Source organism: Colletotrichum godetiae (genome assembly GCF_030913485.1).
Source record: "Colletotrichum godetiae strain CBS 193.32 chromosome Unknown BDP55scaffold_6, whole genome shotgun sequence".
NCBI classification, from domain to species: domain Eukaryota; kingdom Fungi; phylum Ascomycota; class Sordariomycetes; order Glomerellales; family Glomerellaceae; genus Colletotrichum; species Colletotrichum godetiae.
Genome location: NW_026851254.1, coordinates 1,087,676 through 1,115,454, shown reverse-complemented (window position 1 = coordinate 1,115,454; position 27,779 = coordinate 1,087,676). Strand labels below are relative to the sequence as shown.

Genomic DNA, 27,779 nt, shown 5'->3' with positions numbered 1-27,779 from the left:
TGCTGGTGTTTGGCCTTTGCCACGCACCAAACTAGCCATGGACTGAAGCAAGCTGAGCAAACACCACGATGCGTGGGCAACGTACATAAAATTGAACGTGATCGAAGCGAATGGAAGTCTGTGTTCCAGAGCAGGCGCCTGCCGTATGATTAGCGCATCACGACCAGCCTTTGGTTATTCCAGCCACAGCGACGTGAGGAGAGGTAACACTTCTTGCCGTAGGCCTGCCTCATCATGAATCACGAAATGCACACCGCTTAAAGTGGCTGATGCGAAACTGCAATTTGCTACAGTGGCTCATGGATGGAGCCCAGCGGTGCGTTTGTATAGATTTGGCGGGAATGTTCCTAAGAGTCTGGTGCCTTGCTGCCCGGGTTCGGAACCGCGATCAAAGTTCACGTCACTAGACCGCAATCCCTTTTGCGGACTTCATTGCACATCTTGGATCCAGGATTCTAGGCTTAGCCGGGTCTCTGGCACATGAGCTGGCCACATGGCCAAATGGGACTCCGCTCCCGGGTGTCAAACAAACAAGGCCAGCCCACTGAAAGCCGAATACCTGAGGATCAAGCGCGACACCCACTTCGCTCTATGTATTGTCTACAACAATCATTTTTTGAGATGCTTATTCAAAATTTCGTTCTCGCAAAATTTCGTTCTCGCAACTGCACATGGTTTCTAAGCAGTGGATGGCAGTGAGCGCTCGGAGGTGAGTTGCTAGTGAGTGCAGCGCGTTAAAGCGCCCTTCCGGCCCGGCGTAGGCGTCAACTTGGCCCTCACTCGTACGGACACAGGTCCCAGATCCGGTGTTTGTACCTCCAGGAGCCATCTCGGTCGGTGCCGCTCTGGACGTCATTCATGACCCTGCATACTGCCATGCGCTTTTTTATTTAGTTGCTTATATAAATATCTACCAGAGACCTGTTGTGTGACTTGGAGGAACACAAGTCTGAACCCCTCTGTTCGGCACGGAAATGTATCTGCGTTTCGAATCATGGCCAGTGACTCACAAGGCAGATTACACTATCACACTGCATCATGGCCAGGCAGTCGCCCGAGGTCAGCGTTCTGACACGAACCAAGGTCCCCTCAGAGCGTAATTCCGGACTGCAGCGCAGACGCTGCCCCAGTATTGCGAAAGATCGCTGCTTAAGGACTGTGACCAGCAAAGGAAGGGATGGGATGGGTGCAATTTCAATAATGATGCATCGTGGCCTTCGCAAACCACACAAACGTCTGTAATGTTACTGCTCAGGCCATGAGCGAAAACCATTGGTTCCAGGTTGTCGCGGTCAATGATGTTCAGTGGAACTGTGCGAAGCGCTGCCCAACTCTAGATGTCTTCTGCTTAGCTGAGGAGAAGACAGCCAATGAAAGCCTGACATCCGCCCCACAGCTCCCCTGATGGGTACTTAATAGCCCACCTCCTCCCAACATGAGCGCCTGTTAAGGCATGTCCTGACAAAACCATGCCATAGCGCCTACAACCAGACCGTCCCAATCGTCGCAGATGATCATTTCTACCAATACTCTCACCACCATTACCATGGCAGAGTCGCCTGTTGGCTCTCTCTCTCCCGACAAATACCGGTCACAGTGCCTCTCCCACGACGAATACATAGAATTGCGAAATTCCCAGGACGAGCATCTGAATGCGGAGCTCGCTTCCATCCGATGCTCCATCGACAACGTCAAGAGGGAGTTGAAAGCCGACATTAAGGAGCTTAGAGACAACGTCACAACCCAAAATCAGCGTCTTGGGCGTCTCGAAGACCAGACACAACGTCTCGAAGACCAGACCCAACGTCTAGAGGCCGAGGTTCGCCAGTCCCAAGCCTACATGCGCAATAAGGGATTGAAGAATCCAACCCTCCCCATCAGACCTGTTGTCGTGTATCGCCCTGGACATGGCATTCTCGAGCCGGAATCCTCACGATTTCCTCGAAACGCGGACGAGTTTTACTCCCTGAGGGACCCGCAAACTGACCGGCACCGGTCCATGCTGGCCTACCTTGCCGTCTTCTACGACGTCCAACTCAGAAGTGCTGGTCATTTGCCTGAAGAGGAAAGCAACAGCGACGATAGTGACGACGACGAAATCATACTCGAACACCCTGACCTCGTCGTGGAGAAGTTGGAAGACATACTCGGCCTGAATGAAGATAAAATTACCAAGTTTAAGGAGAGAGCTCTGCAAATGGCATCACGAGCGCCATCGAAACCCATCAAACGCTCCCAAATATCCTGGCCTGGAGATGGACCTATTCCTGGCCCACGCCGACAAAGACTCGAATTACGTATCACTGCCGAGAATCAGCCATACTTTTATGATCCCGATCGCCCGAAGAGTGTGTCCTCTGAAGGCTTAACCAATGCACATGTTGGATGGGGTACACGTTCAACGCCTTCCTCGCAAAGGGCACGACTACAGTGGTCTCCCAAGCTGGCGCACGTGTCCGAGCCACCCAAACCTGAACCAGAGCGACCGAAGTCTGCGTCTAAGAGTACCGAGGCTGAGTCAACAGATACCGATAACGATACACACGTGTTTACGAACTCGCCGGAACGGTGATCTCAGAAGACACGGGCGGTTGAAACCAGTGGCCCATCAGCCAGGCGGATACCGCCACCCCCAGGGTGGTATACAATTGTCGACTCAATACTTTCTACGATGGAGCGTGGAATGGCAATGGTCAAGTCCGCACGGGTTTTGGGTGCATGGAAGGAGGTTTGCGAGCAGGTCTAGGACGTGTGTGAAAGGAGCTGGAGAGTGACTGAGCTATCTTTTCAATGATAAACAGCTTGGCTCTCGGCTTTTTGGCACCACGGTTCCCCTTAGATATATACTGATATTCGCCCCTTGAGTTCCTCTACATAGTACTTCCGCTGGTCGAATTTGATGCTAGCAAGCAATGACGGGTGTCTATGGTCGATGTCTGTGTTGCAAAGCGCTTTGGACTGGCATAGGGTTCAACTCCAGGCGTAGCAGGTAGCACAGTTTACCCAGGCTCCGGATTGGCTGGGCAGCCTTAATGGCTGTCGCTATCAGGGGTCAAGCAAGGGGCGTCAGCGTCGGTTGGTGTCTTTGTCTCCTAACTCTGGAAACAGGTGACGAGGGCCGTTTGACACCTGTTGTCGGGACAGCATGAGTCTGTTGCCAAGTGTGATGTCTCTGAGGATGAGCATTACGAGTTGGTGGTGTTATCTCGGATGTATCGCTAGTTTCGCCCTTTCCCAGACTCATACTAGGAGATCGCTAGCGATAATGCTATTGGCATTATCGACTTCATTGACAGCTACGCCCGCCCCCCCCCCCCCCCCCCCCCCAGCAAAACCCTTTCCTCAAGTCACAGGTCGCGAGATACCGCCTGCCGACAGGGATTTCATTCTTGGATCATCAAGCTGGATCATCGTAAACGTCCCACCGCCGATCAACTCCTGGATGATGAATGATTTCGCGAGGAGTTTGAGGACGCTCGAGAACTGCTGCGCCTTAAAAGAAGAAAAGGTCGTAAATTAAACACATACGGAAGTTCAATGGTACCGGTACGAAACCTATTCTCGGAGGGAAAACAAAAGCAAGAAACCTTCAGGATGAGGCCAGCAGCCGAATGTCAGTTCCTGATTGAATACTGTCGCTCACCCTATGTACAATTACCATCAAATCTAATGCGTCAATTAAAGTATTTTTCCACCTTTTGTCATCGACATCAAGTTCTCCCTCCTCGTTGGCTTATGGCCGAAGTTTAACGACAATACAAAGATCATCAATAGCATCATGTTGAGTACCAGCCTCGTCCATATTGACCAATTGTGTGCTGCTGTGATCTTCTGAGCCTAGTCTGGTTGTGGCTCCTGATGCTGGACTGGAATTATCTGCATATGGCGATGGGTATTGATATGAAACGCAACTTTGTCGGCCGGCTTCTGATTGAAAAGCAGAAAGGCCGCTGCCCCATTGTGGAAAGCAGGAGCCTGTGTAACTTTCCGCTCCAGTTGCACAGACTGTATTGTTTCGGTCTGACATGCTGAAAGGGCCGTTGGTGTAATAGGTATTCAACTGGGCAGCCTCTGTATCCCATCCGAGGGGTGGTCTTGTAAATACTTGAGAAAGCACAGGGGCCAAAGTTGGATCGTCTGGTTGAAAAATAACGATCAAATCGTTCTCAGCGATATCGATTTCGATTATACAAGTCATGGGCGAGCCGTGGCCGGCGATGAGGGTCTGAGTAGCTACGCCGACCGCCCGACCTGATGGACCCATCCGCACGGCCACCTCGCCAGGAGAGCGAGGAAAGGAGGCAGACGCTGTACACCGAGATCCCTCTAGAGATGGAATCCAAGCCAGTTGAGCAAACGGCTGCCATGGGGATGTGAATCTCACTCGTCTGCTCCTCGTCAGGTCATTCTATAGCTTGGACTTGAACCGGCATTCTTATAAATTCAAATAACCATCTTTTCACTTCCAAACGTGATTACAGGCGGGGTGGGTAGAGAAGCGAATAATTTCCTCTCGAATGTTGATCATTTCGTCTTGCATGAGATACATCGCAACGTTGCCTGTTCCGCCCATTGTACCATCCTGCTGGATGTACAGAAGCTGTTGTTCTCTACCCTCTGTCGTCATAAGGGCTCCGTCGGGCTGTCTCACTGCCACTCGGATAGTCCTGTAGAGCCAAATGGGAGATGAGCACATGCTGGGTAGAAGAGGAGCAAGTGGCTTTCAGGATATCGTCAATATAGAGTTAGATACCAGTGGTCGGGTTGCCTCAGGGTTGATTTCTGTGTGTGAATTAGAGATAGCATGAGTGGTCAACAGGAACAGAGATCGAGGAAAGAGAAGCAAGTCTTTTATACACGAATATCAAACACTTTCTTGGCCTCTTCATCGTCAACCTCTGCTAATCATTTGCACATGGCTAGTCGAGTCTGCAAATCTGCGAGCATATAATGAATAACTGACCCTCCGCAGTTGCCGCGTCAGCCCTGCTTCTTTCAAGGTCCTTTGGACCATGAACGTATGCACGAGAACCTCTTCGTGTGGACGGGCCATTACCAAGAGTGGCATCGGTGTCGCGAGTCCTGACTGTTATTGGGATGTACTGCAAACCAAATGGAAGTCACAATGTATCAATGGAGATACTCGCCTCACCCGTGCACTTTGTCTAAGGCCATGTCCGTGGCCGCATTGGGGCAGTGCAGGGGGTATTGTACGATGCCTGTCGTTCTGAACGTGGTAGGCGGATCGACAGATTATGTGTTAGTGTGCCGGCACGCTGAACATCAACTCCACTTTTCCCCCATTCCCTTTCACACTTGCCGTTGGAATCCGTTTGAAATACCGTTTAACTGCTGTTTCTATAAACGGTGTTGTACAAGGTAGTCGCTGTGCACGTGTGTAATGAACTGATACCCTTCCAGACAATTGGTGGTGGGTTTCTCTCGTCGCGTTTACTCTCATTCCTCTATGCTCGCCCAGATTCCAACTTTTCGATACGTGACCTCCTCCCGAATTTTCTTGTTTGTAGAGATGGCGTAGGCCAAGTTGATAAGGTGGTATCCTGCTGATCCTCTGGTTGATTAGCAAGGGCAAAACATACTTAGCAGGTGGGCTTGCAACAAGGTGTTACCTGATGTTCAGTTCCCGTGGCCTTTACAGCCACCACAAATAAAGCCGTCCTTTAGGCCAGTGCCGTTGCATTCCGAACAGGTTGATTCGGACATTTTTGGCTTCTCCGGATTGCAAATCGGGTGTAGATGGCCTTGACTAGATCGCTACAGATTAAGATATGCTGGTCGTGCTGTCCTCGCTCTTTACTGCCGAGGTGGGGTATTTATGATTTTGTCGAGTGACTCAACGGCCAAGCGGAAACGGGTCAGATGACTTACCGTAAGGCACTGATTGGGCGTCAGCCATTAAAGACCACTGGAGCCTGTTCTTCCAAAACTCCTATTGTCAATCCACAACGACATGTCCGGCGACTTGAGTGTGCAGCGACAATGCCAGACATGTTTGGCCACCTTCTCAGCGCCCCAGGAGCTACACGCCCATCTTGAGGCATACAGAGTAAGTTTGTTTCTCTATTCAATCTGGGCTCCTAACGTTCATTTAGTCCCAAGAACGGACCTTAGCTACGCAAATTGAGCGGTGTCGCGCGCACATGACTCTGGCCACAGAACTGCCTGAAACCCACGATCTTGATGGAGCTTCGTTGACCGTATGTCGGTCCAATTACCATGGATCTCACAGCAGGAGAATCTGCCCCTATGATGGCTGCAACCTAGCGCCATTTAAGACGCGGCAAACCCTCATCAGACACTTCGAAACCCGTATGTGCATCGTTCTTTGAGTCTGCAATTTACTGACTGTGAACGCGTATCCAGATGTACCCTGTTTTGAAGTGTGTGTGTACTGCTTCGACCGGCTCACAACCGTGAGCACATTTCGAAAACATGCTCAGACACACAGGGGGGCGAATCACAGAAAGAATACATTCATGTCGGGCATATCCGATGACCTACATGCCCAAGCCATTCTGGAGTTAGATCGACTTCTTGATTGTAAAATTTCTTCAACCCTGTCAAACACGACGTCTGCGAAAAAAAGAGCGCTCGACACCAGTGAGCTTACGACGGAAACAAGCCAGCCCTACAAGAAAACCAAATCACTCAAAAGCATGTTTATGACCTCTGCTACCACTTTGGAGAATGATTGTTCAGGTACCGCCATCATTCGCCCCAACCTTCATATTTTCTTCTAAGACATGGATTGTAGCAATTCGTGCTGGACCCCTCCCACCAGAACCGCCCAAAGTTCCATCTTTTTTCGATGCAGTGGACTTTTTTGCCCCTCCACTATTTTATGACAACACTCAAGTGTTCACGGACAACTTTGACGCACCTCTCTTTGATGCTCCTCCACCAATGCCTAACCACGAGGACCAGTTTCAGGGTGGCAATAGCGGTTATTTGTCTGTCAGCGCCATGGCGCCGATGTCAAGCGATACTAGGTGCCTCCCCGAGGGCAGTTTCTAGGAGGGATATCAAGGAGATTCAGGTTCGGACTGCATAACCTGTGGCAACGGCTCGATTGTACCGGCTGCATCAAATCGCATATGGAATTCGACTATTTCGTTTTCCCTTGATAGCTCAGCGACCTTATCAATCATGTCAGGTGTGTTTGGTAGGACCATTTTGGACCATTTGACAATCACATCTGGTGTTGCGAATATTGAGGCGATTGGATCTCCTACGTTCATCTCAAAGGCGAGCCGGCCGTCATGAATAGATCTGTAGGAAATGATCAGCAAAAGCTTGTACTATCAATGTAGTCACTTACAAACCACCGTGCTCGTAATCGACCTTGGAACCCTTACAGCAACCCGCTTGTTTGAGGGCAGCGAAAGGCACCTCCCAAAGCCCGTTGGAGGCAGTGACACCGGGCAGTGTCATCTGGTGGGAACGGTTGTAGTACACAAATTTCGATCCGGGTCCCCATAACATGACAGCCAAAACACGTGGACCAGCTGCTTCACCACCGCGCCTGAATTGAAATATGTGTCCGGGATCGCTGTGGAATCTCTGAAATCGTCCGAGGCCGCATCGAGTGAAATATGATAGGAGAACAGATCGAACGCGCTATAGATTGTAAGGATAACCCTGAAAGAAGCATTCACCATACACCAACCTCGTTGTTCAGGATATTGATCTTGAGAAACTCCAGGCCGTCTTTCGACAACAGCGCAAAACGTTTTCCAAGCATCGACACAAGGGTACCTAGGGTCGCGTTCTCCTCGCAAAGAAAGCCATCGGCCTCGAGAGCAGTTCCCGTATCGTCATCCATCAAGGAGGCATCTGAAGCCATAGAGAAAAGGCTGAATTGGAAAAAAAAGAAAGAAAAATTAATTTGAAGCCACAAGTCGCTCGATGACGTGGTTGAGTTGACTACAGCAAAAACCCCTCACCCCTCATCCGCGAAATCTTCCAGATGGAACCTTCGGATAAAGTTTTATCCTCAAACAGCCCACGGTTCCGCGTTATTTACTGCTTCCTGTTTGGTCTCCGTTAATTTGATACCGTTTCCATCCTTGGCACACGGAGCTTTGTACATAGGACTGGCAGCCTTTACTTGGATCCCGAAGCGTGATCCTGGTACTGACAAGCAACACGATTTGTGATCCTTGTATAGAGTGCAAGGATCACAAATTGCCATCCTGACTCATACAGTGCAAGCAGTTGCCAAAATTTGATGCGCAGTATTCAAGCCAATTGGAGGAGACTGACACACTGACCAAATGTGAGTTGTTACTGGAATAAACAGCATTCCATCAAATACGTCTTGACACCACTAAGGAGCTAACGATGATCCCGATCAAGATACGACACGTACACTTGGCAATCAATTTTTGACGCCATTTACTAGGATCACAGTCTGAGTCCCTGTTCCTCTAGCCGTCATCAAGCAATCGGGACCTTCATCGTACTGGCACTCCAGGTGAATCTCAACATTCTCTTGGACAACTTGATGCACAGCGTCTTGTCTGGGTAAGAGGGTCGGTATCAAGGAAATGGCGCAGATACCAGGCCATTCTTCTGCGACCACTGAAACAAGGTGTGTTATCGTTCTGTAAATACGATATATGCACAGAATTGGTTATGTTGTTATGTTGACTTTCGAGTCAATAAGGACAAAAGAGCTCGTTGAACGACTAAGACGCTGTCCATTAGCGGCTGAGAGGCGATGATGGACGGCCAGGTCTATTACTCTGGCAAGATCTCGAAAGCTTTAAAGTCTCTGTCATACCTCTCCTTTTGCACATTGTTTTTAGCATTTCATCATGTCCGGCCAGGTCTATTACTCTGGCAAGATCTCGAAAGCTTTAAAGTCTCTGTCATACCTCTCCTTTTGCACATTGTTTTTAGCATTTCATCATGTCCGGCCCATGCCTGTATTGGTGTGGATGCAAAGATCCTGTCGACGTTCAGTGCTCGAATTTCTGCAAGTGGTGTTGCTAACACTGTCCAAAATAATAAGAACTTTCTCCCCCTCTCTCATTCTACCTTGGAAATGTATCACCAAAGTCCTCCGAGCCCCCCCCAAGTCTCTATTGTGGACATTTTCTTTCCCGGCTTCACTGGCGCTACCGCAGCGCTCCGTCAGCTTCTCGACGGAAACCTTGACAGCTATGCCGGCTTGTTGTGCATCTGCGGGTTACTGGTGTTCTGTGGCAAGCTTCTGTCTCGGACAGTTGGAGGATTTGTGGGCACTTACCTGAGTAGGTGATCTTTCCTTCCCAAATACTCTTCAGATCCTAAATGTTCTGCAGCTTCAAAAACTGATGTCTACGACCCTGATGAGGCTTATGACATGCTAGAGTCGTGGGTGTCTGTCCAAGACTTCTCGAGAAATGCCATTTCCTCGCTTGCTCGTGTTGACAGCAGGCCAGGCAGGGCCGTGAGTCTTGTTGACTCAGACATAGTGGATAAAAAACCCCTTCGATTCACGCCTTGGGGAGAGCGGTTGTCTTTCTGGTACAAGGGGCACCGTCTCACTCTGCAATGTACGCAAAATGAATCATCTCTATTTCCACGCAAATCGATGACAATCTCCTGCATTGGGCGCTCTTCAAAAGTCCTTCGGGATTTGATGAATGAGTGTCGTCTGGAGTATCTAAAGCGATCTGAAGGCAAAACCTCGATTTTTGAGCACCACAACAACGGCTGGAAAAAGACTACTACTCGGGACGTTAGACCGATCGAAACCGTCATCATGAACGAAGAGTTGAAGCAGATACTTCTGGAAGATGTCCGGTCCTTCCTCGACCCTGAAGCTCGCTCGTGGTACGCAAATCGCGGGCTACCATATAGAAGGGGCTACTTGATGTACGGACGCCCGGGAACCGGAAAATCCAGCCTCAGTATGTCTGTTGCGGGATGCTTCGGGCTGGATATCTACGTCGTCAGTCTTGCCGCGATCAATGATGGGCACCTCAATGCCCTGTTCAGGGAGCTTCCTCAACGCTGTGTCGTTCTGCTGGAGGATGTTGATGCAGTCGGTACATCACTATCTCGAGACATAGACGCAGATGATTTGGACTCAGGGTCGGATGTGTCACGGCGGTCACCCAAGTCACATGGGTCTGTTTCGCTGTCTGGGCTTCTAAACGTCCTTGATGGCGTGGCTTCGCAGGATGGGCGCGTCCTCATCATGACTACAAATCATATAGAGCATCTTGATGACGCTCTCATACGATCAGGTCGCGTTGATAAGAAGATCGAATTTCAGCTTGCTGACGCCGTTGTGGCCCGAAAGCTCTTCTGTCATGTTTTTGAACAGTCGATAGAAGAGCTTCTTATCTCAGAAAAGCGCGAAAGCAACAACCAAGAAGTCCGGCAATTGGCTGTCCAGTTTGCGAGTCTGATACCTGAGCTCGAGTTCAGCCCTGCCGACATTCTGTCCTTCCTTTTGGCAAACAGAGACTCTCCTTCAGGGGTTCTGGCCGAAGTGGAGGAATGGGTGTCCAGTACCAGAGGGGAGAGAGCACTGAGAAGAGGTGGTGCTTGGGTCCAGAGCGACTGAATTCGGGTCATATGTGTATTGCACATACGCTTGGTGGTCTTGTTTTACAACTATCCCTGACTCTTTAGGGAATATTGAACCTCCAGACGTAATTTGTTCAATACATATCCTGGGCTCACGTTTCTGTGTGTCAGACTGCCCCAGCACATTCGCTACGGTAACTGTTTCACCTCGAGCGACCTGACTTATGCTTAACCAGAGGTATGAGTAAGGCTAGCAAGGGTATCCTTATACAAGGGGATCGCACACTCATTATATAGATATGGGATTTCTTTCCATAGCCATTCATTCGATATACTCATCAATACACACAATATGACCCCTGCCTGTCTAACTGCTGCTCGATACTGTGTACCTCTTCCCTGACCATAATTTACCCTTGGCCAAGACGCACAGTAGTTTGTCAGATGACTGGGCATGCTGTACATGGCAACAATGTTCAAGGAAATAAGAAATTAGAAGCGTTTTGTGTGTGGTTCCTTATCAGCTCAATTCCAGTCGCTAAACATTTCAGGAGAAGAGCATCGGCAAGAGATGTTCCTGATTGTGCGTGAACAGACAATATCGCATCTGAGACAAGTTTATCAGGTAAGGATGCGTTCAAGGGTAGTGCGGGAGGTCACCAGAGGCCCAGATACGTTGTCATATTGAGATGTATCTGATGCCATCTGGCCGCGCCCTGGATCCGCAGCAGATGCAGGCCTTCACGAAGCTACCATGAGGGATTATGCTTTAGGCAGGCCCCAAGGAGCTGTGCCGCCAAGCTAGTCGTGACATACTTACACCCTATGGACTGCAATTTAGGCTTATATTTCTTGCAACAGAGTTCCAGACCTTCTCGAAATCGCGTGTGGTTTTCTTCCATTCGGTGCTAGAACCGCTACGCCAGAAATTCCCAGCAACGAACCCTCCTTCACTTCAAACCAAGAACAAATCTTCCATGAGAATGCCAACCTTACTGCATACAGAAACTGAAGGTCAACAAGATCTTTGCTGGTTTACAGCAGGGTAGTCGAAAGCCGAGCAGACGCACCAAATAACGCCCATATTGCGTACTGTCTAGAGAGTCCGCACTCCGTCCGGCCAACGAATTGGTTGGGCTTAAAGGACAAATACAATGCGGCCGGCGCTAAGCTAGGCAGCAGCCCTCTCCTTGCCAAGCGTATCATATCACATCAGATCCTCTTCTCATCTTCGGTAACAGTTACTGACTGTGCAAATGGCGCGCAAAAATGCGCATACCTCCTTTCTCAGGCGACAGCGAATTTGAATGGGTGTCTACTAGCTGGAAGCATGGTCGAAAAGTGACTTAACGGCGCTCAACAACTCCGCAAGGGACAGAGATACACATGGAAGGTGCGCAAACAACCAGAGGCTGGTAGCTTGTTGACAGATCTTCAGTATGGTCAGCAGTGGCATAATGAATGGGGATTAGTATGGTTGTATTTTTTCGGTTGAGTTAGGTGATCTGCTGGGCCTGCAGTTGATCTATATGAACGAGTGGCATCTATCCCTTGTAGGGCAATCCTGGCCCGACTATGTGGTTAACTGAGTAATGACTGTATGCAGTGAGTTTCAACTAAGCGAGGGTATCCCAGGCTCTGTCACCCAGGTTCTGTCAGGAACCCTCTAGAGAGATGGTCCGAACCCGGAATACGGATACATGTATCCGTAAAATAAATCCACGTATCCAAAATCGCTCCAAAATAGTGGCGGAGATTCCCAGAAAAGCTGGCTGACCCCATATTCTTGAGATCCTCCATTTCACTGGTCAAAGGTATAACGGAACAAGCCGCCATATTGGCAGCCTCACTGCAGATCCCATGCGCATCAAAGCCATTAACGTGGGTTAATAGAGATCCACCCCGGTCACGGGCAGTTCAACCCAATGGTTTCTCATCATCCGCATCGACTTGAGTCAACATCTCTCGATAAATCCACGTATCAGCGGCAGAGATGTTTGAATACGTGGAATCGCTGTAATTTCGGTCTCCTTAGTATGTGAACAATACTTCAGAAAACCCAGTCTTAGCGCAAAGTAACGCTGTGAGGATCGCTCCCGAGATACCCCACGTTGCAGTCCTTCACCATTTGCTGAAAGGCGTCGATGTAGTGCCTCTCGATGTCCTTTCTCCAATGCGCCGGGATCTTGAACACAACGGTGTAGCAACCCGAGGCCCAGACGATCTTGACACCTGCGGCCTTGAGCATGGTGCTGTCCAGCTTTTTAACCGCGGCTTCGGCGTCAGCCTCGTTGGCGAACTGGGCTTGCGCCTTGGACTTCCCGTCTCTGTCGCCCATGACCTTCAACGGACGGGTGAGCGTGTCAATCGACTCGAGGGTTCTTTGGAGGACTGTCTTTGGCGAGGGGAGTTTCTCAATGTCCTTGACGTCGGGCTTGAGGACCCATCGGAGTGCCTACTCGCATCCGCTAATCATGAATGGCACGTAACCACGGGCCTCGCGATCCCCTTTGTGCCATCGTACAAGGGTTGATCGCCGTCATTTCTCACGGCAGGTCATCGCGAGCAGATGTGACCAAATGACAAAGTCTATATAATGTTTTTCTGCCCGTTTCGTTTCATTTGCTTTGTTGCTTGGCATGCAATACCAAACTATCAGACGATCTCATCAGTTGATCAGGTATCCTTCTTTTCATCATGAGAACCTCAACGACCTACGCTTTGGCAGCGTTGCTGTCAGCCACTGGCTGCTATGCGAAGGGCGGCGATAGGGTCGTCCGCCTCGGTAAGGAGTGGTACAACGGCGCCACCAAAGTCCAGTTCTTACAAGATCCCACAGATCAGCACCACGATGCAGAGTTTCTCAGAAGACCAGATTGAGCCATTCATCGAGGCGACATGTCACTTGGCATCGAACGATGGTCCTTCCATCGGTGCTGACGCAATTATCAGCATCTCTTAATTACAACACGACGACCAAGTCAGCATGGGGCTCGCTTCTTGGCGTACAAGAGGGAACAGAATCTCCCCCCAGCCGTTTCGAGCGTTTCTCGGCGATCAAGCCAGTTTCCCGGATCGATGCGGTTCAGACTTCAGCAAAATGGCATTCCGTGCTGGAGACGCCTAATCAAATGTTCCGGTATGCGGCCTGTCTCGACTTGAGATAAGTCTGAGAAAGGTTTCATGGCTGTTAGCAATTTCAAGAGCACAGTATTTTCATGGAACCATGCGTCCAGATGCTAAGCGCCTCTACGACACCTACTTAGCTTGGAAACAGTCCGTCTCCAAGTTGTCGGACGTCGAGGGGCTCTACCCTACGTTTGTCATGAACATCATGCCCAAGAGCGCGCAATCTGTGGCTAGGCATAATGGAATCGGAAACATTTGGGGCTTGGATGATAAGGAGTCCTTTGTCGGTACGTTCCCCCTTTTACATCCTATGCTTCCACGCACCACATTTACACGGTCAGAGTTTGGCAAGCCTCTACTGGCTGGGCTCGTCCCGAAGATGATATCCGAGGTAAGTTTCTGGAATGATCTCTCACGTCGCCCCTAACAGTCGATTCATCTCCTCTAATCATTTTGAACTCATTCAGTCTCAGGATGGGTAGCTAAGTTCAGGGACTACCATCACTCTGTAAACCACCAGATGGGTTTGGCCAGTGACTTCATCTATATGGGCGATGCATCCGAGACTCAGAATCCCTGGCTTGGAATTCCCTTCAAGAATGTTGAGAAACTCAGACAGATCCGAGCAAAGTATGATCCTGAGGGTGTCTTTGCCATTCTTAATTGGGGTGGATACAAGCTGGGACACTGAGTGTTAAGCCACGGCATGAGAGGTTGATGCTGGGTCTTGTAAAACATGTTTCGCTCTTTGTTAGAATAAAAGGGTGTTGAGGGTGCTTTCGCTTGCTATATCGCGTGTTCGGTGTCAAATCCGTGAACTCTTTAAGCGTTGTTCACGAGAACTTCTACCTCGTCATTTGATGTTACAAAGAAAAAGGAATTAGTACTAAAAGCAATTATTATAGGCCACGCCTGAGCCAAGGGAACACCAATTAGTCTATATGACTAGATGGGCTTCATATCATTCCATCCGTCCATGTCACCCTCTTTTACTGATTTGATAAACATTGAAATTCCACTACCCCGCAGACGAATCAGATATCACCTAAACAAATTCTGAGCACGTAGCAAGGGAGTTGATACCTGGGAAGGATTCGAGGTTGTTACTCTGGCACCCTAGGTGATTGATTCTTCAAACGTTGATTGCATTTGGGATCCTACATGTAATAGCGTAAGTACCTTATGTGGCAGAGTGCCATAGAATATCAAGACATGAGGTCGACTTCTCTTGCAGTAAATTACAAGCCGACAGGGATTCAATAGTCTAGTCAAACATCCACGGGATCGGGGATTTGATTAAAGGCGGCCCAAGTCTCGCCACCGTCCGAGCTGACAGACACAGCTGTTGGGTATTGCCAAGATGATGCACCATTTGCGTACGCGCCGCCAACTTCGCCTCTGCCCACTTTGGCCTGGCTTACCCTTCATGGCGCGCTGATACCCTCAAGGGAACGAACCTGACGGGCTACTCTCAGTGGACATACCCATGTATGTCCTCCCAAACACTCCCGCTCCTTTCCCCCCCTACAATGTTCCGCAGCGGGAACCATGCATACTAACAGACAACCCCCCCAGGCGCCGGCGTCCCCTACGGCAGCGGCAACGTCACCGACTGGCCCCTCGACGGCGGCTCCATCGAGCTCGATCTGCATCACAACTGGACCTACGTCTTCATCAACCTCGGCATCGAGTCCGGCGGCAACGTCACCACGCACAACGTCACCCTCACCCCGGAGTTCTAGAACGCCGCGGGCTCGGGGACGCTCTGCGTCGAGAAGCTGGCGCTGCCGACGCACGCGACGGACGGGCAGCGGGGCAGCAGCCAGGTCGTCACCGTTGGCGAGTCCAGGGCGGGTCTTTACAACGTACGTACTACACCCCATTTCATTTCTTTCCTTTCTCCAGCAAAGCAGTGAAGCGGGTTGTCGCAATGAGTGTGATGCTGACGGTGGTTGTAGGGCGCCGACATCAGGTTCAGATCAAACGCTACGGTTCTCCCTTCGGACTAGTGCAAGACCGAGGGCGTCACGGTCCGAAACATCAAGGAGCAGAGCGCCAACGGAACCAACAGCACCAGCGGGAACAGCACCGGGAACTCTACCAGCGGCGGTAGCGGGTCCAGCGGCGCGGCGGGCAACGGCGCCCACGTGCTCGCCTTCTCCACCGTTGTCGGCCCCAGCATGACTTTTGTCTTTGGCATGAGCCTGTAAGACCGACCACCTCAGCGAGGACGAGAATCAAGAAGGGGCTGGGAGGGGGTCTTAAAGCAGGCGATTGCCGCTGAATGACATCACGGCGATGGGCACAGCGTGGGAATTGCGTTTGTGCGTGGTATGCTGGGTCTAATGTACATGTGATGCTTTGATACCAGTTCACCCTCTGGATGCCGAAATCTTCTCTTTCTCGTTCACGTATATTAGATAGAACACTGCATATGTGGTACACGGTTGCTACCACTGTTACGAGTAACAACAGCAGCACTGCTTACAAAAGACTTCATTCAATGTAGCCAAGCCTCCTAGCCAGCCTGTGATCCCAATGAACGTATATCAAGCTATATAAAGTCTCGGGCAAGCTGATAACTGTCCGAGAATGAGTGACAAACCGTGTCCTGGTAGCTTTTTGTCCTTGGCTCATGCCTTTCACTGAAACACTTCATATCACGCACGTATATTTGGACTCGTCACAACCAAATCGATTCTGACTACTACGAACCGCGTATCAGTAAGTGGTTTCGGAGACAGAACCGAAGCTTAAGCTACCAGACCACAAGTACCACGGTAATCCTAGATCTGCATTTGAATTACACATATTCTCCAGCTGTTTCTGCATCGAAAGATACAATACTTCAATCATTTTGGCGGCAATGCAGTCATTCCTTAACCATTGACTGTTTAAACAAATACTAGTCTACATAACGTTGGTAAACACTTTCTCGATGTTTGTGAAACGTCACGAGCACAGTTGTAGAAGTGTAGTCGAGCGATGAACAAAATTATGGATGCAGCGTTTACAGAACCAGGATCACTCAAGTGCTGTAAATCTACTTGCTCATCGAGGATAGAATGAGTTTCTATGTTTTTTTTTTTTCATAATCACTTCCAAGCCGGGTCTTGGGAACATGGAGTGTGCTCAGATGGTGGTGTCCAGTAGCTGCAATGAGCTTCAGGCAGAGATCAGAGATGCTTGTCAAGTGGGAAATGGCCGTATTTCGAACTGGAGCTATCACTCAGAGAATCTACAACAGTGCCCGGGGCGCAAGATCATGCTTAACCTGTTGCCGAGTATCTACTAAACGTGCTTGTGAACCTCGGCCAACGCCTTCGAGTCGGAAACCGAGTGATGCCACCTGGGTATTAAGGAAGTTGTGGCCATCAAACAGAAGCTTAGGGTCGTTCATCGACCGGGCGATCTCATCCCAATGTACCCTCTCAGAGGTTTGGTTTTCTGTCAAAAGGTTAGCAAAGTTCGGCCGGACTGCGGTATTGACCCTGTATCACTGACCTGGGATTTTCTGCTTTCCCTGGTATTGTAAGGCCGCCCAGGGGTTCAGTATCGCCACTGCATTGGCGCCATCACATGCTGAATATACGTCCTTGCTCGCGATCAGGTGAGAATCAGTAATGAAGGCCAGGCCCTGCAAACACGTCCGTATAGCCCCAATGATGCTAAGCTCGTCGACTAAAGGATCGAATACTCTGACGGAAACGCCGTTCAAAAGTAGAAATCGAATGAAAGAGATAGCGGGAGACTCGCGAGTGTCGCCCGTGTTAGGCTTGAAAGCGAAACCAAGTACCGCCACGGTCTTGGGCGCGTTGCCGTTGGAACAGTGCTCAAACGCGCGTTTAGCGAACCGTTCCGTCTGATAGCTGTTCAAGGAAACAATGCTGCTAAAGTACGACGCCACCTCGTCGAGAGCGAGGTCCTCGGCGATACGCGCGAGATGGAGGACGTCTTTCTTGAAGCAGCTCCCGCCGAAGCCTACCGACGCGCGAATCATATTGGGGCCGATCCGCGGGTCCAGGCCGCAAGCGCGCGCGACCTCGGTGACGTCGGCTCCCGTCTTGTCGCATATGACGCTCAGAGCGTTGATGCTGCTGATGCGCTGGGACAGGAACATGTTGGCGGCCAGCTTGGACAGTTCGCTGGAGCGGGTGCTCATAGTGACGATGCGCTCTCGCGGCACCCACCGAGCGTATATGTCACCCAGCGCGATAGCGGCAGCTAGTCCGTCATTCGAAGACGAGGAGCCTATCAAGACACGGTCCGGGCGAAGCAGATTTTCCACTGCAGTGCCCTCTGCCAGAAATTCTGGGTTGGAGAGAACCTGGCATCTGACTCCAGGGCGTACTCGTGACTGAAGCATTCGAGCCGTCTCTTCGGCCGCTCCACAAGGAAGAGTGCTTTTGTTGACGATGATGGCGTCTTTTCGGATCAAAGATCCTATCTGTTGGATTGCAGCTCTGAAATTTCTGAGGTCAGGGGCTACTCCGGCACCCCCGTCGCTTCCCGACTGAGAGGGCGTTTCAACGGCGATGAAGATGATGTCGGCTTTAGGTATCAAAGCGTCAATGTTGGTGGAGAAGAAGAGGTTAGGGTTGGGTCGTCTCCGGATTGTTCGAACTACATCGAGTAGTCCAGGCTCACTTATGGGTAAAAGATCAGACTTCCATGCTTCAACCCGTTCAGCGCTCTTGTCTAGGACATGAACCTCGATGTCCGGGACTTGTAGTGCTAAAACAGCACTAGTTGGGCCTCCCTATGTGATAGACGTATTCAGCAGACCATCACCAGACTTGTGTGTATTCGGATGTGCAGACTTACCACGTAACCGGCCCCAACACAAGCAATGACTTTCTTGTTTCTCAAAGAGCTCATCTTGTGATGAAGAAGTTAAACAGTGAAGAATAGGTGTATGTTGCGCTTGAAAGTCTTCTACAGCTTGAGAACAGGCTATGACATCCTATTAGTGATCCGGGTCCAGATTTAAGACTTCAAGTCGCTTTGAGAGGCCTGTTGGTATTTTTGAGCAACTACTGACTCGTTTGCAGGTATCGAAGGCGGTGAATCCGCAGATGATGTCCTCAAGAATTGGGTCTGAGCCTGCATTGCAGCCGTGGGGTGAAAGGTTGCGCATCAACGCTACTACTCTAGGATTTGTAACCTTGTAAACTCTCTTTAGATAGAGGCGGTTGGATAGCGAGACTTTAATCGTACATTGGAATGGTGCGGGTCAGCCGGTGACATACGATTCTGCAGCGGGAACATGAAGGCCGAGGCAACACAATACACGATCATTCAGATTAAGACGAGATAGGTTCACCATCTTAAAAGCGGACAAGTCTCCTAATGTTTCCGTGCGGAAATCGCGAGCAAGGCTTTTGGCAAGATTGTACTTACAAGTTATCAAAACAACCGTCAACATGCATACCGCTGTCGTCACTGGTGTACGTAGATGGTACCCGAAAGCCTCTAGCTACATGACTGTACTGACCTCTTTCTCAGGGTGCTGGATTTCTGGGATCTCATCTCGTAGCCTTGTTGTTGGAAGAGGGTCACAAAGTTATTGCCATCGACTCGCTCTGGACTGGATCGAACGGAAACGTGACCAGGTTCCAAGATCATCCCAACTACGCCTTCCTTCGGTACGTACGATGTCATTCTCATTCGGATTCCAAGGGACAGGCCCTGACTATACAATGTCACAGCCACGATGTCACCAAGCCCTTCCCCAAGAGCCTGGAGAAGGCAGATCGTATCTACAATCTTGCGTGTCCTGCTAGTCCGAAGAGGTTCCCGCAGGCGCCTCTGGGAATTATAGAGACATGCTACAAGGGAACGAAGAACGTTCTCGACTTGGCTTCTAAAAGTGGCGCTCGTGTCCTGCTAGCCAGTACTTCAGGTATTTCCGCATCAGATTCATAACCCAGCCCCAAAGCAAAGTCGTCAACCTACGTAGAACTGACTGACGCGCACTTCAGAGGTCTATGGTGACCCGCTCGTCTGCCCCCAGCCCGAGAGCTATTGGGGTAACGTCAACTCCTTTGGTGGACGATCTTGCTATGACGAGGGTAAGCGTGTGGCAGAAGCGCTTGCCTATGCCTACCGCTTAGAGAGCAAGGTCGACATCAGGATTGGACGTATTTTCAACGCATTTGGCCCGGGAATCAGACCCGACGACGGCCGCGTGGTCTCGAACTTCATAGCTGCTGCCCTCAAGCAGGAAGACATCATAATCACCGGTGACGGGACCGCCAGTCGGTGCTTCCAATACGCAGGAGATTGCGTGATGGGCCTCTACAAGCTTATGGAGAGTGGAGTTCTGGACCCTGTCAACATCGGGCGCGAAGAGGAGACCACCATCGGAAAGATGGCTGTCATGATCAACGAAATCGTTGCCGAGAAGACGCGGCGCCCGCAGGTTCGAGTCATTTTCGGACCTAAGCCGGACGACGACCCCTACCGGAGAGTTCCAGACGCAAGCAAGGCCAGACGTGAGCTCGGACACGAGGCCAAAGTGGGACTGAGAGAAGGGCTTGAGAAGACTGTTGACTGGTTCATGACGCTGCAAGAGTTCGATACGCCTAAGGCAAAGATCTGAAAAGGCATCTCCAGCTTGTGACTCGCACTACTGTACATTCTTGTTCTTTTTGTGGGGTATGAGAAGCCAGACAATCAATGATAGACACAGGCATGCGAGAACGAATGGCTGCAAAGCTACCACACCGAAGCGCTGTGCTAGTATGCCCACCGCAAATGGTAATAGTGACGCCCCGCAACCACCCAAGGCCGCAATGAATCCAATGACCACGACATGTAGAGAAGCGGGCAGTAGACTGGTGACGACTGAGATCGCATGTGGGAACATGGGCCCGATGAACATGCCCTGGAAAGCGACTGCGATGGCGGAAGCGTAGAATTTGGGTACGAGCCAAAAGATCAGCTCCGCAGCTATGGCGAGAGCGAGATAAACCTTGAGAAAGAGCACATGGGTAAGTCGGACGCGTGGACGACAGAAGGTCGGGGAATCGACTTACCGATACGCCGATCTTGGGACCGATGAGGTTCGTCACGAAGGGCAACACGATCCGACCAACGGTCATGCCGAGCCAGTAGCCGGTGGCACACATGCCGCTAGCAAAAGCGGAGCCTTTCCGGACGTGCAGCATGAACTCCACGATCCAACCACCCACGGAGACCTCGACGCCGATGTAGATGAGCACGAATAACGCCGATAGCCAAGCAATACGAGCTTCGGGAAGGGTGGTGAGGGTCTTGCGCATGCTCACAATGTTGCCGTCCGATCCTTGCAAGGAAGCCATTTCGTCTCGGTAGCGGCGCCCAGTATGGTTCCAGAACGCCGAAGTTAAAGCAATAAGTTCGATGAGCGATATTCCCAACTTGTGTATCGAGTCAGTCGATTGAACCAATGAGGCTTAGCAGAGATAATGAGCGAGCCACTTACTACAGCGTAATAGAAAGTGTACCACGGCATGGATGCTCGAGCGATCATGGCCGTGGCAATCAGGGGGCTGAAGATACCTCCGACGCCGTAAGCAGCATGCAAGAAACCGAGCAGCTCATTCGAACGGTCCAGATTCCCAATCCAGGCATTCCACGCAGCATCGGCGAGCCCGTTGCCTAGGCCGCCAAGCATGAATGAGGCCACAAGCACAGGAAACGGCGGGTGCAGTATATTGATCACGGCAGATAGGACGTGGGCCACGCCGCAGAGGACGGCCAAGCCACGCTGGCCGATAGCGTTGTGGAGTCTAGTGTTGAGAACTCCCGAGGCGACGTATCCTACCAAAGGGGAGAGGAACATCAGGGACACGGTGATGTAGTTGACGTTGTAAGCTTTCTGGAGCTAGATCACGGCCGGGTAGTTTAGCCGAGGGTCGTCCCGCACTACACGCAGACAATAAGTCACAGATACTTGATGCTGACTCACGTGGGGAAGGATTGCCTATTTTGGGAAGAGCGAATTAGTTGAGGGAAACGCAACCACTATAGTAAACTTCACCACCGGGGGTTTAGAGGATTAGGTGGACGTACTCCGTAGGCAGAATCAAAGGCGCCTAGATTCAAGAGGCTCCAGAAACAGCTGGCCACTCTGAAGGCATTGGGTCCGGGGCGATTCCATGCTTCACGGATGGGCGGGAGCGCATTGTCCAAAGCCGGGACCGGGGTTACCTCCTGCGTTGGAGTCGGGGAATTCGTCGCTTTTTCTGCGGCCCCAGCAGCTGGGGCATGAAAGGAGGGGTTTTGTTGGCTTGCCATTGTACAGATAGTTTGAATCAGTTTGACCCATTGCACACTTGCTTGAACATGAGGCTTTTATAGCCGTTCAAGGTTACATTCCGCCGGTCGATGCCCTGGGACGGTAGAAGTCGTGGGGTCGGCGGGCGGGCCGACCCATATACGAAGCTCGAGAGCCGAAAGCTTAACAAAGCACGGCCGGGATCGCCCCACACGGCATCGTAATGTCCATGTCCGCCGTGCCGAGGCCGTTGCGAACGCTGGCATTACCTTGGAATACTCCGGCGGTATCTCTTGAACGTTTTGGCTAGTCATGACCCCGTTCCCGTGGCCACCGTTAACCCCATATCGTCAGGTCGATAGCTTTAACTTCCTGTCAACTGAAAAATGATGATGATGGCCTTTGGATAAAGTTTCTTTGACTAGGTTTGACGAATATGGTTTCTAGATTAATTTACCCAATGCCGATTTCGAGACTAATCACTGTAAATCCGTGCATTGACTACGGGGAGTTTGAGTAACATCGCTCCTAATGACCCTTACATACAATCTAAGACCCCTGAGCGAGAAATAGAGTTCCTTTTTGCGTGGCACTGCTTCTTTACTATGTAGTACTTAATTACATAGTTTTCTTTCGACCTTATGCATTTTCTTCCCCCCACTTCCCCCAATCTTTTTTTTTTTTTTAACGCCTTCAGCTTTGGGTGGGGAAACGCAAGATACCCCTCTTTGACAACAGGATGACCCGCGGTAGGTGGCCCATCACGCCTCAACAGGCACACTGCAAACCTCAACATCGACCATAGACATGCCTTGTGGAGAGACCTCATCCTGCGGAGTAGCCGAGATTTGACCGCTATCCATCCTAGACAGATCTTTCTCCGAGGCAACATGAGTTGGTTTCTTTCGGTCAGACTTCTGATAAGCCCCTCTTCGTGAAGTCCAGATACCTATGGGCTAATTTGTCTTCTCTCTGAGGCACTCATCAGAAACTCTTCCTTTCACAAGTCCTATGCTATCCAAAGAAAAAAACCTGACCGTACGCCATGGCAGGACACGAGCCCGACCTCGAGCAGAACAAGGCCCGCATGGCCGCTGGGGAGCTGTACTATGCTTTCACCCCGGACCTCATTGCCGACCGCCAACGTTGCTCCGCCGCTTGCGAAAAGTTCAACCGCGCCAGTCATGTCTCTCGTAGAGAGCTGGTACTAATGGTGAAGGAGTAATTTGGCGCGCCCTCCCCCCCCCCCTTCTCCAGCACCAGACCTTGGTAGTACATGTACCCAGGATCATCGCTGACTCTGCTTGACCCTAGCATAGTCCGAGACGTTCGCCCTCTCCCGGCCCCAGCCACGAGCGCGGAGGAAGAGGAGAAGAATCTGGCGGATGAGCCCTGGGTCGATGGGCCTGTGAGGATGGATTATGGTTACAACGTCAAGTGAGTCCAGTAGCTAACCCGCCCCAACCCTGACGACTTGTAGACAGAAACTGATCTTCAAACTTGCCTCCTTACCTAGGTTGGGCAAGAACGTCTACATCAACTTCAACAGTGTGTGGATTGACACGTGCACAATCGAGGTCGGTGACCGTACGCTCATCGGCCCCAACTGTTCCTTCTACAGCGCTGCACACCCCCTGGATCCCGTCCTGCGGAACGGCACCAGGGGCCCCGAGTATGGGAAGTCTATCAAGATTGGCTACGACTGTTGGTTTGGTGGCAACTGTATCGTCCTCCCCGGCGTGACCATCGGTAGAGGCGTCACTGTCGGGGCGGGCAGCGTCGTCACAAAAGACGTTCCGGACTTCGTCGCCGTTGCCGGTAACCCCGCCCGTGTCATCAGGGAAGTCCCACACACTGGCGAGGAAAGAATCTCTTGACTGTATTTACGTGCGCATGTACGGTCCCAGATCAGTTATGTCTGCGCTCATCCTAAGGTGTCTTGCAATGATTGGAAATGATGGGAGGGGGCTTGGAATGTGTGTGACGCGTTTCTCTGCGAGTCTTTAGCTACGTTCATGTAACTATCTAATCATACGTGAAATCGAGGGGACATCGGAAATCATCTTTGGTGTCCTGTATAATACTAGATCCGCGAATGTTTCCTAGAAGCCTCCGTGTTACTGACAGACGAAGAGCCACTTGGTGCAAAATTTTCGATCACATCTTTGAAAGCCGCCTTTGTAATGGAAACAAGTTAGCAATTATCGACTACGGACGTTGGCTGATATTAGTTCCGAGTGCCTGAAATCTTACCAGACATCAAGCTATTCAGTTTTTGGTGGTGGTTACACTTACAAGCGTGCATATATCTTTGTATTCGGGGAAATCGTTACCCTCTCCGGAGCCACATGGCAAGGTGACGGCCTTATTTTGGTACTTCAGGCGGACATACCAGGTGCAGCCGTCCACAATGCTCGCTTCGCATTGTGCAGCATCTTCTCCAACACGACGAAAAAGCTCCATCGTGATATGAGCGGCGTACGGCGGCCAAAACCAGTTCGGGTCCTTCATCGCGCCCAACGAACCCAAGATACCGGCAATCGTGGAATCGTGGCACGCAAAAAGCAATATGCGTGGGCCTCTGACTCTGTCAGATGCCTGCTCCACCTGGTCCGCCACGGATGACATGCGTTGGATGGTCTCCCCCAGTATCCTGCCGACACCGAGACTGCGGAACTCTTCGCTGTAGACATATCCAGCGAATTCTTCTTCTGCGCAGATCTTCTCCATGATGACTCGCATTTTGGGGTCGAGGAACTCCGCAGGGAGGTAATCACTGGGTCTGGGTGTCGCCGAGACAGCCGTTATCGTGTCCAGAACCCCATGTAGCTTCAGAGGCTTGGAATCTACGGCGACGGGAATGCCATTTGGCATCCAGTGTCCTATCTGCCTGTTTATAAATTGCATCTCTGGAGAAGAGTTCCCTTCTCCGTCAAAGTCATGAGAGCGTCAGCATCACGTTGCCAACATTGGAGCTCACAGTGTAGATAGAAATGGTGCGAACGACTCACACTTTAGGGCAGCTCGCCTGGTGAATTCTTGAAGTAATTCGGCAAAGCGTTCGTCGAAATCCTCCGGGGGAAGGAGTGTTTCATCTCGAGGATCTGCCACGAAGACCTTGACATCTTCCTGATGTCCGTTGATGAACTCTGACGGATAAAGCCCGCGAAAAACATGCTGCAGAGTGGAGAAGGTTCGCTGATACTGCGTGCTTCGCAAGCAGATCATGGCGGGGTCGTCAAGCGTCGCAGGCATGAAGTTCAATTGCTCGACGTATAGCTTGCGGAGTTGACGTCCAAGCTTCATCGCAGTGATTCGTCCTGAGTCTGTCAACTCGCCATGTGCACTGTTTAACTTATGAGTCTGGGTGGCCTGAAGACATTAACCAATGACTAGACAAACCAGTAAATAGAACGTCCGCCGTCTGGGAGTGATAGTTTCCCAACCTCATCATTGATTGGGATCAGCTTTGGTCCAGTGCCGTGGAAAAGCGCGTTCGGGGTCGTCGCGTTTTGGTTGAAAGGCCAGTCTGAGCAAATTATGGACTTAGGATATACTCGCTCTCTGACAAAGGTCCAGCAGAAGTCGAGACGTCTTACCTGTTTGACCACCCGCCTAGTTATTTCATTAGATATATATTAAATGACGGTAGATGTACAAAAGCACTCACGTTTTGGAAACGGGTTGCATTTGGCGTCCGCTCTCCTGTTGCAAGAAGATCATCATTCAGTATAGGCGCAGGCCGGAGAGGCTTAGGGGGCAGCCGAAGCGTTATGCATACCGTGGCGAAAGAACTGCGAGGGTTCGACATCATTAGCGCTCATAATGACAGGTCATACGAAATTCAACGTTTAACCATACGTACTACGTGAACAAGTTCTAGCTGCATTTGTGGCGGATACTGCTGTTCAAGCCCTTCTACGCACGAAAGGGTCGCCATAGTTGGAGATGCAGTCAGTGTGTTTACACAAGGACTGGAAAGGGAACAAAGATGTGACTACGGATTATGTTTTCCGTCCTATTTGTGTTCAAGGTGACTGGATGCGGGGGAAAATTTACTCCAACACGCACATGTGTGTTGGCTTAACGACGTGGGCTACGGGCACTTTGCACTTGGGGATGCAGAATTTCGCGCAAGTTGGAAGGCTTAACTGCCCAAAGACAAGACAATCTTATTGAATGACAGCTAAGATCCGTTGTGGAAGAAGGCCGTGTAGGTGAGCCGGGGACATGCACTCTTATACTACGATCGGCTAGCGAAACCTCCGATCTTAGACACATTTTCAATCAGCTCGTCTTTGGCCAGCAGACCCTCGTCGAACCCTTGTCTGATAGCCACTAGCCAGTCTCTCTGGGTGTGCCTATCCAAATCTGCTTGGCTTGGCCATCTATAAGTGGCGGCGAACACACAACATAGTCAGTCATAGAAGAAGACAGAAGGAAATCCTTGGGACATTGTTCGGCTTACTGCTCAAGGAGGTGAAACACGACCTTGTTGGGCTCCGACGCGTTCTCAACCTTTTCAAACGCCTCATATCGCAGGCAGCTACTCTCAACCTCGTGGACCTTGGCAGCGAGATCAAGAAGAACTTGGCGACACTGTCAACCATGTCAGGCTCACCGCAACGAGCTGACGCTTCGGCAATTGGAGGGTTGCGTACCTGGCCTTCTTTTCCTGCAGCAGGGTGCAGGGTGCACCACAAGGACACTGGTTGTGCGGACATGGCGTTATGGGAGCAAGTGATGAGATGTGTTGTTGGATCGAGATGAAGCGGAAAACTTTGGATAACACGATATCTACTTAAGTACGAATACTGTCCGGCGTTGCTTTGTACGTGCAGTCTGCTATCCACAATGCCGCTGGACCTGAGTCAATCGCGCCGTCGACGAGAAAGCTTGCATTGCCTAAACTTTAGGTGGAACGGACGAACCCCTGTCAATGGGGAGTTGTGGGATCCGAACCCGATTATAAGCTGACTTAATTAGTGACACATCTTAGTCTCCAATCCTGGACAACGACTTACACTCCATACCAGCACCCCTACCTCACATCAATCCTAACGCCCGCAATGGATATCGAGACGCTCATCAAAGACCCCCCTTTCAAGCTTACCGAAGCAGATATCCGGGCCCTGCGAGGTCAGTCCGAGGCGTTTCGACCTCATACATGGGACGAAGTCCAGAACGTGATCGGTAGGTTTCCCCCTTGACCGGCTTTGGCCGAGATGTCTCTGTCCAAGGCTCCGCTGAGAAGTTTCCAATCAAGCCGCCGGCAAGATGGGACAGCTCAACAGAGCACCCCAGGACCTGCGGAATTACATTCTGTGGCTCGCCGAAGTCGGAAAATCCCACGGATCCGTCTTGGAGTTTGTGCGCCGTGAGAAGTTGCGCTGGCAGAACCCCATTGTCGCCCGAGACGATGTGCCCTTCGCGGACCCACACGACTGGAAGATTCTCTGGAACGACTGGCCGTACGCTTTTGATGATGGCATCATGCATCTGGTCATGTGGTCGAAGAGCAAGATAGCGGTGGACCCGGACACGGGGCTGCCGACAGAGGAGTCGGCCAGATTGATTGAGGCCTTTCTGGACCGCACGTTTGGAGGGGGTCTGGGCTGCACCAGGGGCGAGAATCTACTATGGTTCAAGCAGAAGGCAGCGTGGCAAAGTGTCAAGGCTTTAGATCATATCCACGTCTTGTTACGGGGTGTACAAGAAGATCAGGTCGAGAGACTGATTGGCCAGCACCGATCCCAGACGCTTCAAGTTCTGGCGAGAAAAGGCATGTTGAAGACTGAGATTGGGTTGCGGATTTCGTCAAAGATGAGCTGATTGGATGGATCTTGCT

At 50.9% G+C, this 27,779-nt stretch overlaps 14 protein-coding genes across 14 annotated transcripts; 7 read left to right on the top strand and 7 right to left on the bottom strand.

The window, feature by feature from the left end:
• Positions 1-1,780: 1,780 nt before the first annotated feature.
• Positions 1,781-2,236, top strand: BDP55DRAFT_530613 (uncharacterized protein; the record flags this gene model as incomplete). The annotated part of the gene is made up of 1 exon (XM_060567840.1): positions 1,781-2,236. A coding segment is annotated over one exon (456 nt), but the record flags the coding sequence as incomplete, so codon positions are not given.
• A 1,088-nt stretch (positions 2,237-3,324) lies between these two features.
• BDP55DRAFT_756118 (uncharacterized protein) lies at positions 3,325-4,696 on the bottom strand (the record flags this gene model as incomplete). The annotated part of the gene is made up of 2 exons (XM_060580756.1): positions 3,325-4,308; positions 4,480-4,696. 2 exons carry the CDS (start codon positions 4,694-4,696, stop codon positions 3,734-3,736), a joined length of 792 nt encoding a protein of 263 aa, XP_060434126.1. The 3' UTR covers positions 3,325-3,733.
• Positions 4,697-5,677: 981 nt separating this feature from the next.
• On the top strand, positions 5,678-7,324 carry BDP55DRAFT_349117 (uncharacterized protein). The gene is made up of 4 exons (XM_060566983.1): positions 5,678-6,067; positions 6,114-6,330; positions 6,385-6,720; positions 6,776-7,324. Exons 1-4 carry the CDS (start codon positions 5,972-5,974, stop codon positions 7,033-7,035), a joined length of 909 nt encoding a protein of 302 aa, XP_060434125.1. The 5' UTR covers positions 5,678-5,971; the 3' UTR covers positions 7,036-7,324.
• Positions 7,044-7,638, bottom strand: BDP55DRAFT_543679 (uncharacterized protein; the record flags this gene model as incomplete). Its single annotated transcript, XM_060568428.1, has 2 exons — positions 7,044-7,290; positions 7,340-7,638. Coding segments are annotated over 2 exons (546 nt in total), but the record flags the coding sequence as incomplete, so codon positions are not given.
• Positions 7,639-9,067: 1,429 nt separating this feature from the next.
• BDP55DRAFT_544190 (mitochondrial chaperone bcs1) lies at positions 9,068-10,579 on the top strand (the record flags this gene model as incomplete). The annotated part of the gene is made up of 2 exons (XM_060568464.1): positions 9,068-9,275; positions 9,327-10,579. The coding sequence occupies 2 exons, from the start codon at positions 9,068-9,070 to the stop codon at positions 10,577-10,579; spliced, it is 1,461 nt and encodes a 486-aa protein (XP_060434123.1).
• Positions 10,580-12,607: 2,028 nt separating this feature from the next.
• On the bottom strand, positions 12,608-13,238 carry BDP55DRAFT_724973 (uncharacterized protein; the record flags this gene model as incomplete). The annotated part of the gene is made up of 2 exons (XM_060578961.1): positions 12,608-12,997; positions 13,191-13,238. 2 exons carry the CDS (start codon positions 13,236-13,238, stop codon positions 12,608-12,610), a joined length of 438 nt encoding a protein of 145 aa, XP_060434122.1.
• Positions 13,239-13,460: 222 nt separating this feature from the next.
• On the top strand, positions 13,461-14,362 carry BDP55DRAFT_628098 (uncharacterized protein; the record flags this gene model as incomplete). Its single annotated transcript, XM_060571852.1, has 3 exons — positions 13,461-13,681; positions 13,747-14,062; positions 14,192-14,362. The coding sequence occupies 3 exons, from the start codon at positions 13,461-13,463 to the stop codon at positions 14,360-14,362; spliced, it is 708 nt and encodes a 235-aa protein (XP_060434121.1).
• Positions 14,363-15,601: 1,239 nt separating this feature from the next.
• Positions 15,602-16,150, top strand: BDP55DRAFT_765146 (uncharacterized protein; the record flags this gene model as incomplete). The annotated part of the gene is made up of 2 exons (XM_060580933.1): positions 15,602-15,625; positions 15,681-16,150. The coding sequence occupies 2 exons, from the start codon at positions 15,602-15,604 to the stop codon at positions 15,879-15,881; spliced, it is 225 nt and encodes a 74-aa protein (XP_060434120.1). The 3' UTR covers positions 15,882-16,150.
• A 759-nt stretch (positions 16,151-16,909) lies between these two features.
• On the bottom strand, positions 16,910-18,549 carry BDP55DRAFT_724970 (nucleotide sugar dehydrogenase; the record flags this gene model as incomplete). The annotated part of the gene is made up of 3 exons (XM_060578960.1): positions 16,910-17,118; positions 17,176-18,430; positions 18,496-18,549. 3 exons carry the CDS (start codon positions 18,547-18,549, stop codon positions 16,910-16,912), a joined length of 1,518 nt encoding a protein of 505 aa, XP_060434119.1.
• A 545-nt stretch (positions 18,550-19,094) lies between these two features.
• Positions 19,095-20,272, top strand: BDP55DRAFT_724969 (uncharacterized protein; the record flags this gene model as incomplete). Its single annotated transcript, XM_060578959.1, has 4 exons — positions 19,095-19,118; positions 19,177-19,316; positions 19,380-19,573; positions 19,653-20,272. 4 exons carry the CDS (start codon positions 19,095-19,097, stop codon positions 20,270-20,272), a joined length of 978 nt encoding a protein of 325 aa, XP_060434118.1.
• On the bottom strand, positions 19,986-22,066 carry BDP55DRAFT_650651 (major facilitator superfamily domain-containing protein). Its single transcript, XM_060573991.1, has 5 exons — positions 21,727-22,066; positions 21,623-21,637; positions 21,137-21,538; positions 20,709-21,071; positions 19,986-20,644 (listed from the first exon to the last, which is right to left on the bottom strand). The coding sequence occupies exons 1-5, from the start codon at positions 21,949-21,951 to the stop codon at positions 20,300-20,302; spliced, it is 1,350 nt and encodes a 449-aa protein (XP_060434117.1). The 5' UTR covers positions 21,952-22,066; the 3' UTR covers positions 19,986-20,299.
• A 1,948-nt stretch (positions 22,067-24,014) lies between these two features.
• Positions 24,015-26,130, bottom strand: BDP55DRAFT_603144 (acid phosphatase; the record flags this gene model as incomplete). Its single annotated transcript, XM_060571072.1, has 8 exons — positions 25,797-26,130; positions 25,713-25,725; positions 25,602-25,636; positions 25,531-25,546; positions 25,334-25,460; positions 24,943-25,277; positions 24,227-24,855; positions 24,015-24,107 (listed from the first exon to the last, which is right to left on the bottom strand). The coding sequence occupies exons 1-8, from the start codon at positions 25,869-25,871 to the stop codon at positions 24,015-24,017; spliced, it is 1,323 nt and encodes a 440-aa protein (XP_060434116.1). The 5' UTR covers positions 25,872-26,130.
• Positions 26,131-26,909, bottom strand: BDP55DRAFT_650639 (uncharacterized protein). The gene is made up of 3 exons (XM_060573990.1): positions 26,593-26,909; positions 26,400-26,530; positions 26,131-26,319 (listed from the first exon to the last, which is right to left on the bottom strand). The coding sequence occupies exons 1-3, from the start codon at positions 26,653-26,655 to the stop codon at positions 26,175-26,177; spliced, it is 339 nt and encodes a 112-aa protein (XP_060434115.1). The 5' UTR covers positions 26,656-26,909; the 3' UTR covers positions 26,131-26,174.
• Positions 26,910-27,000: 91 nt separating this feature from the next.
• BDP55DRAFT_691058 (uncharacterized protein) lies at positions 27,001-27,763 on the top strand (the record flags this gene model as incomplete). The annotated part of the gene is made up of 2 exons (XM_060576929.1): positions 27,001-27,124; positions 27,198-27,763. The coding sequence occupies 2 exons, from the start codon at positions 27,001-27,003 to the stop codon at positions 27,761-27,763; spliced, it is 690 nt and encodes a 229-aa protein (XP_060434114.1).
• Between the last annotated feature and the right edge of the window lie 16 nt (positions 27,764-27,779).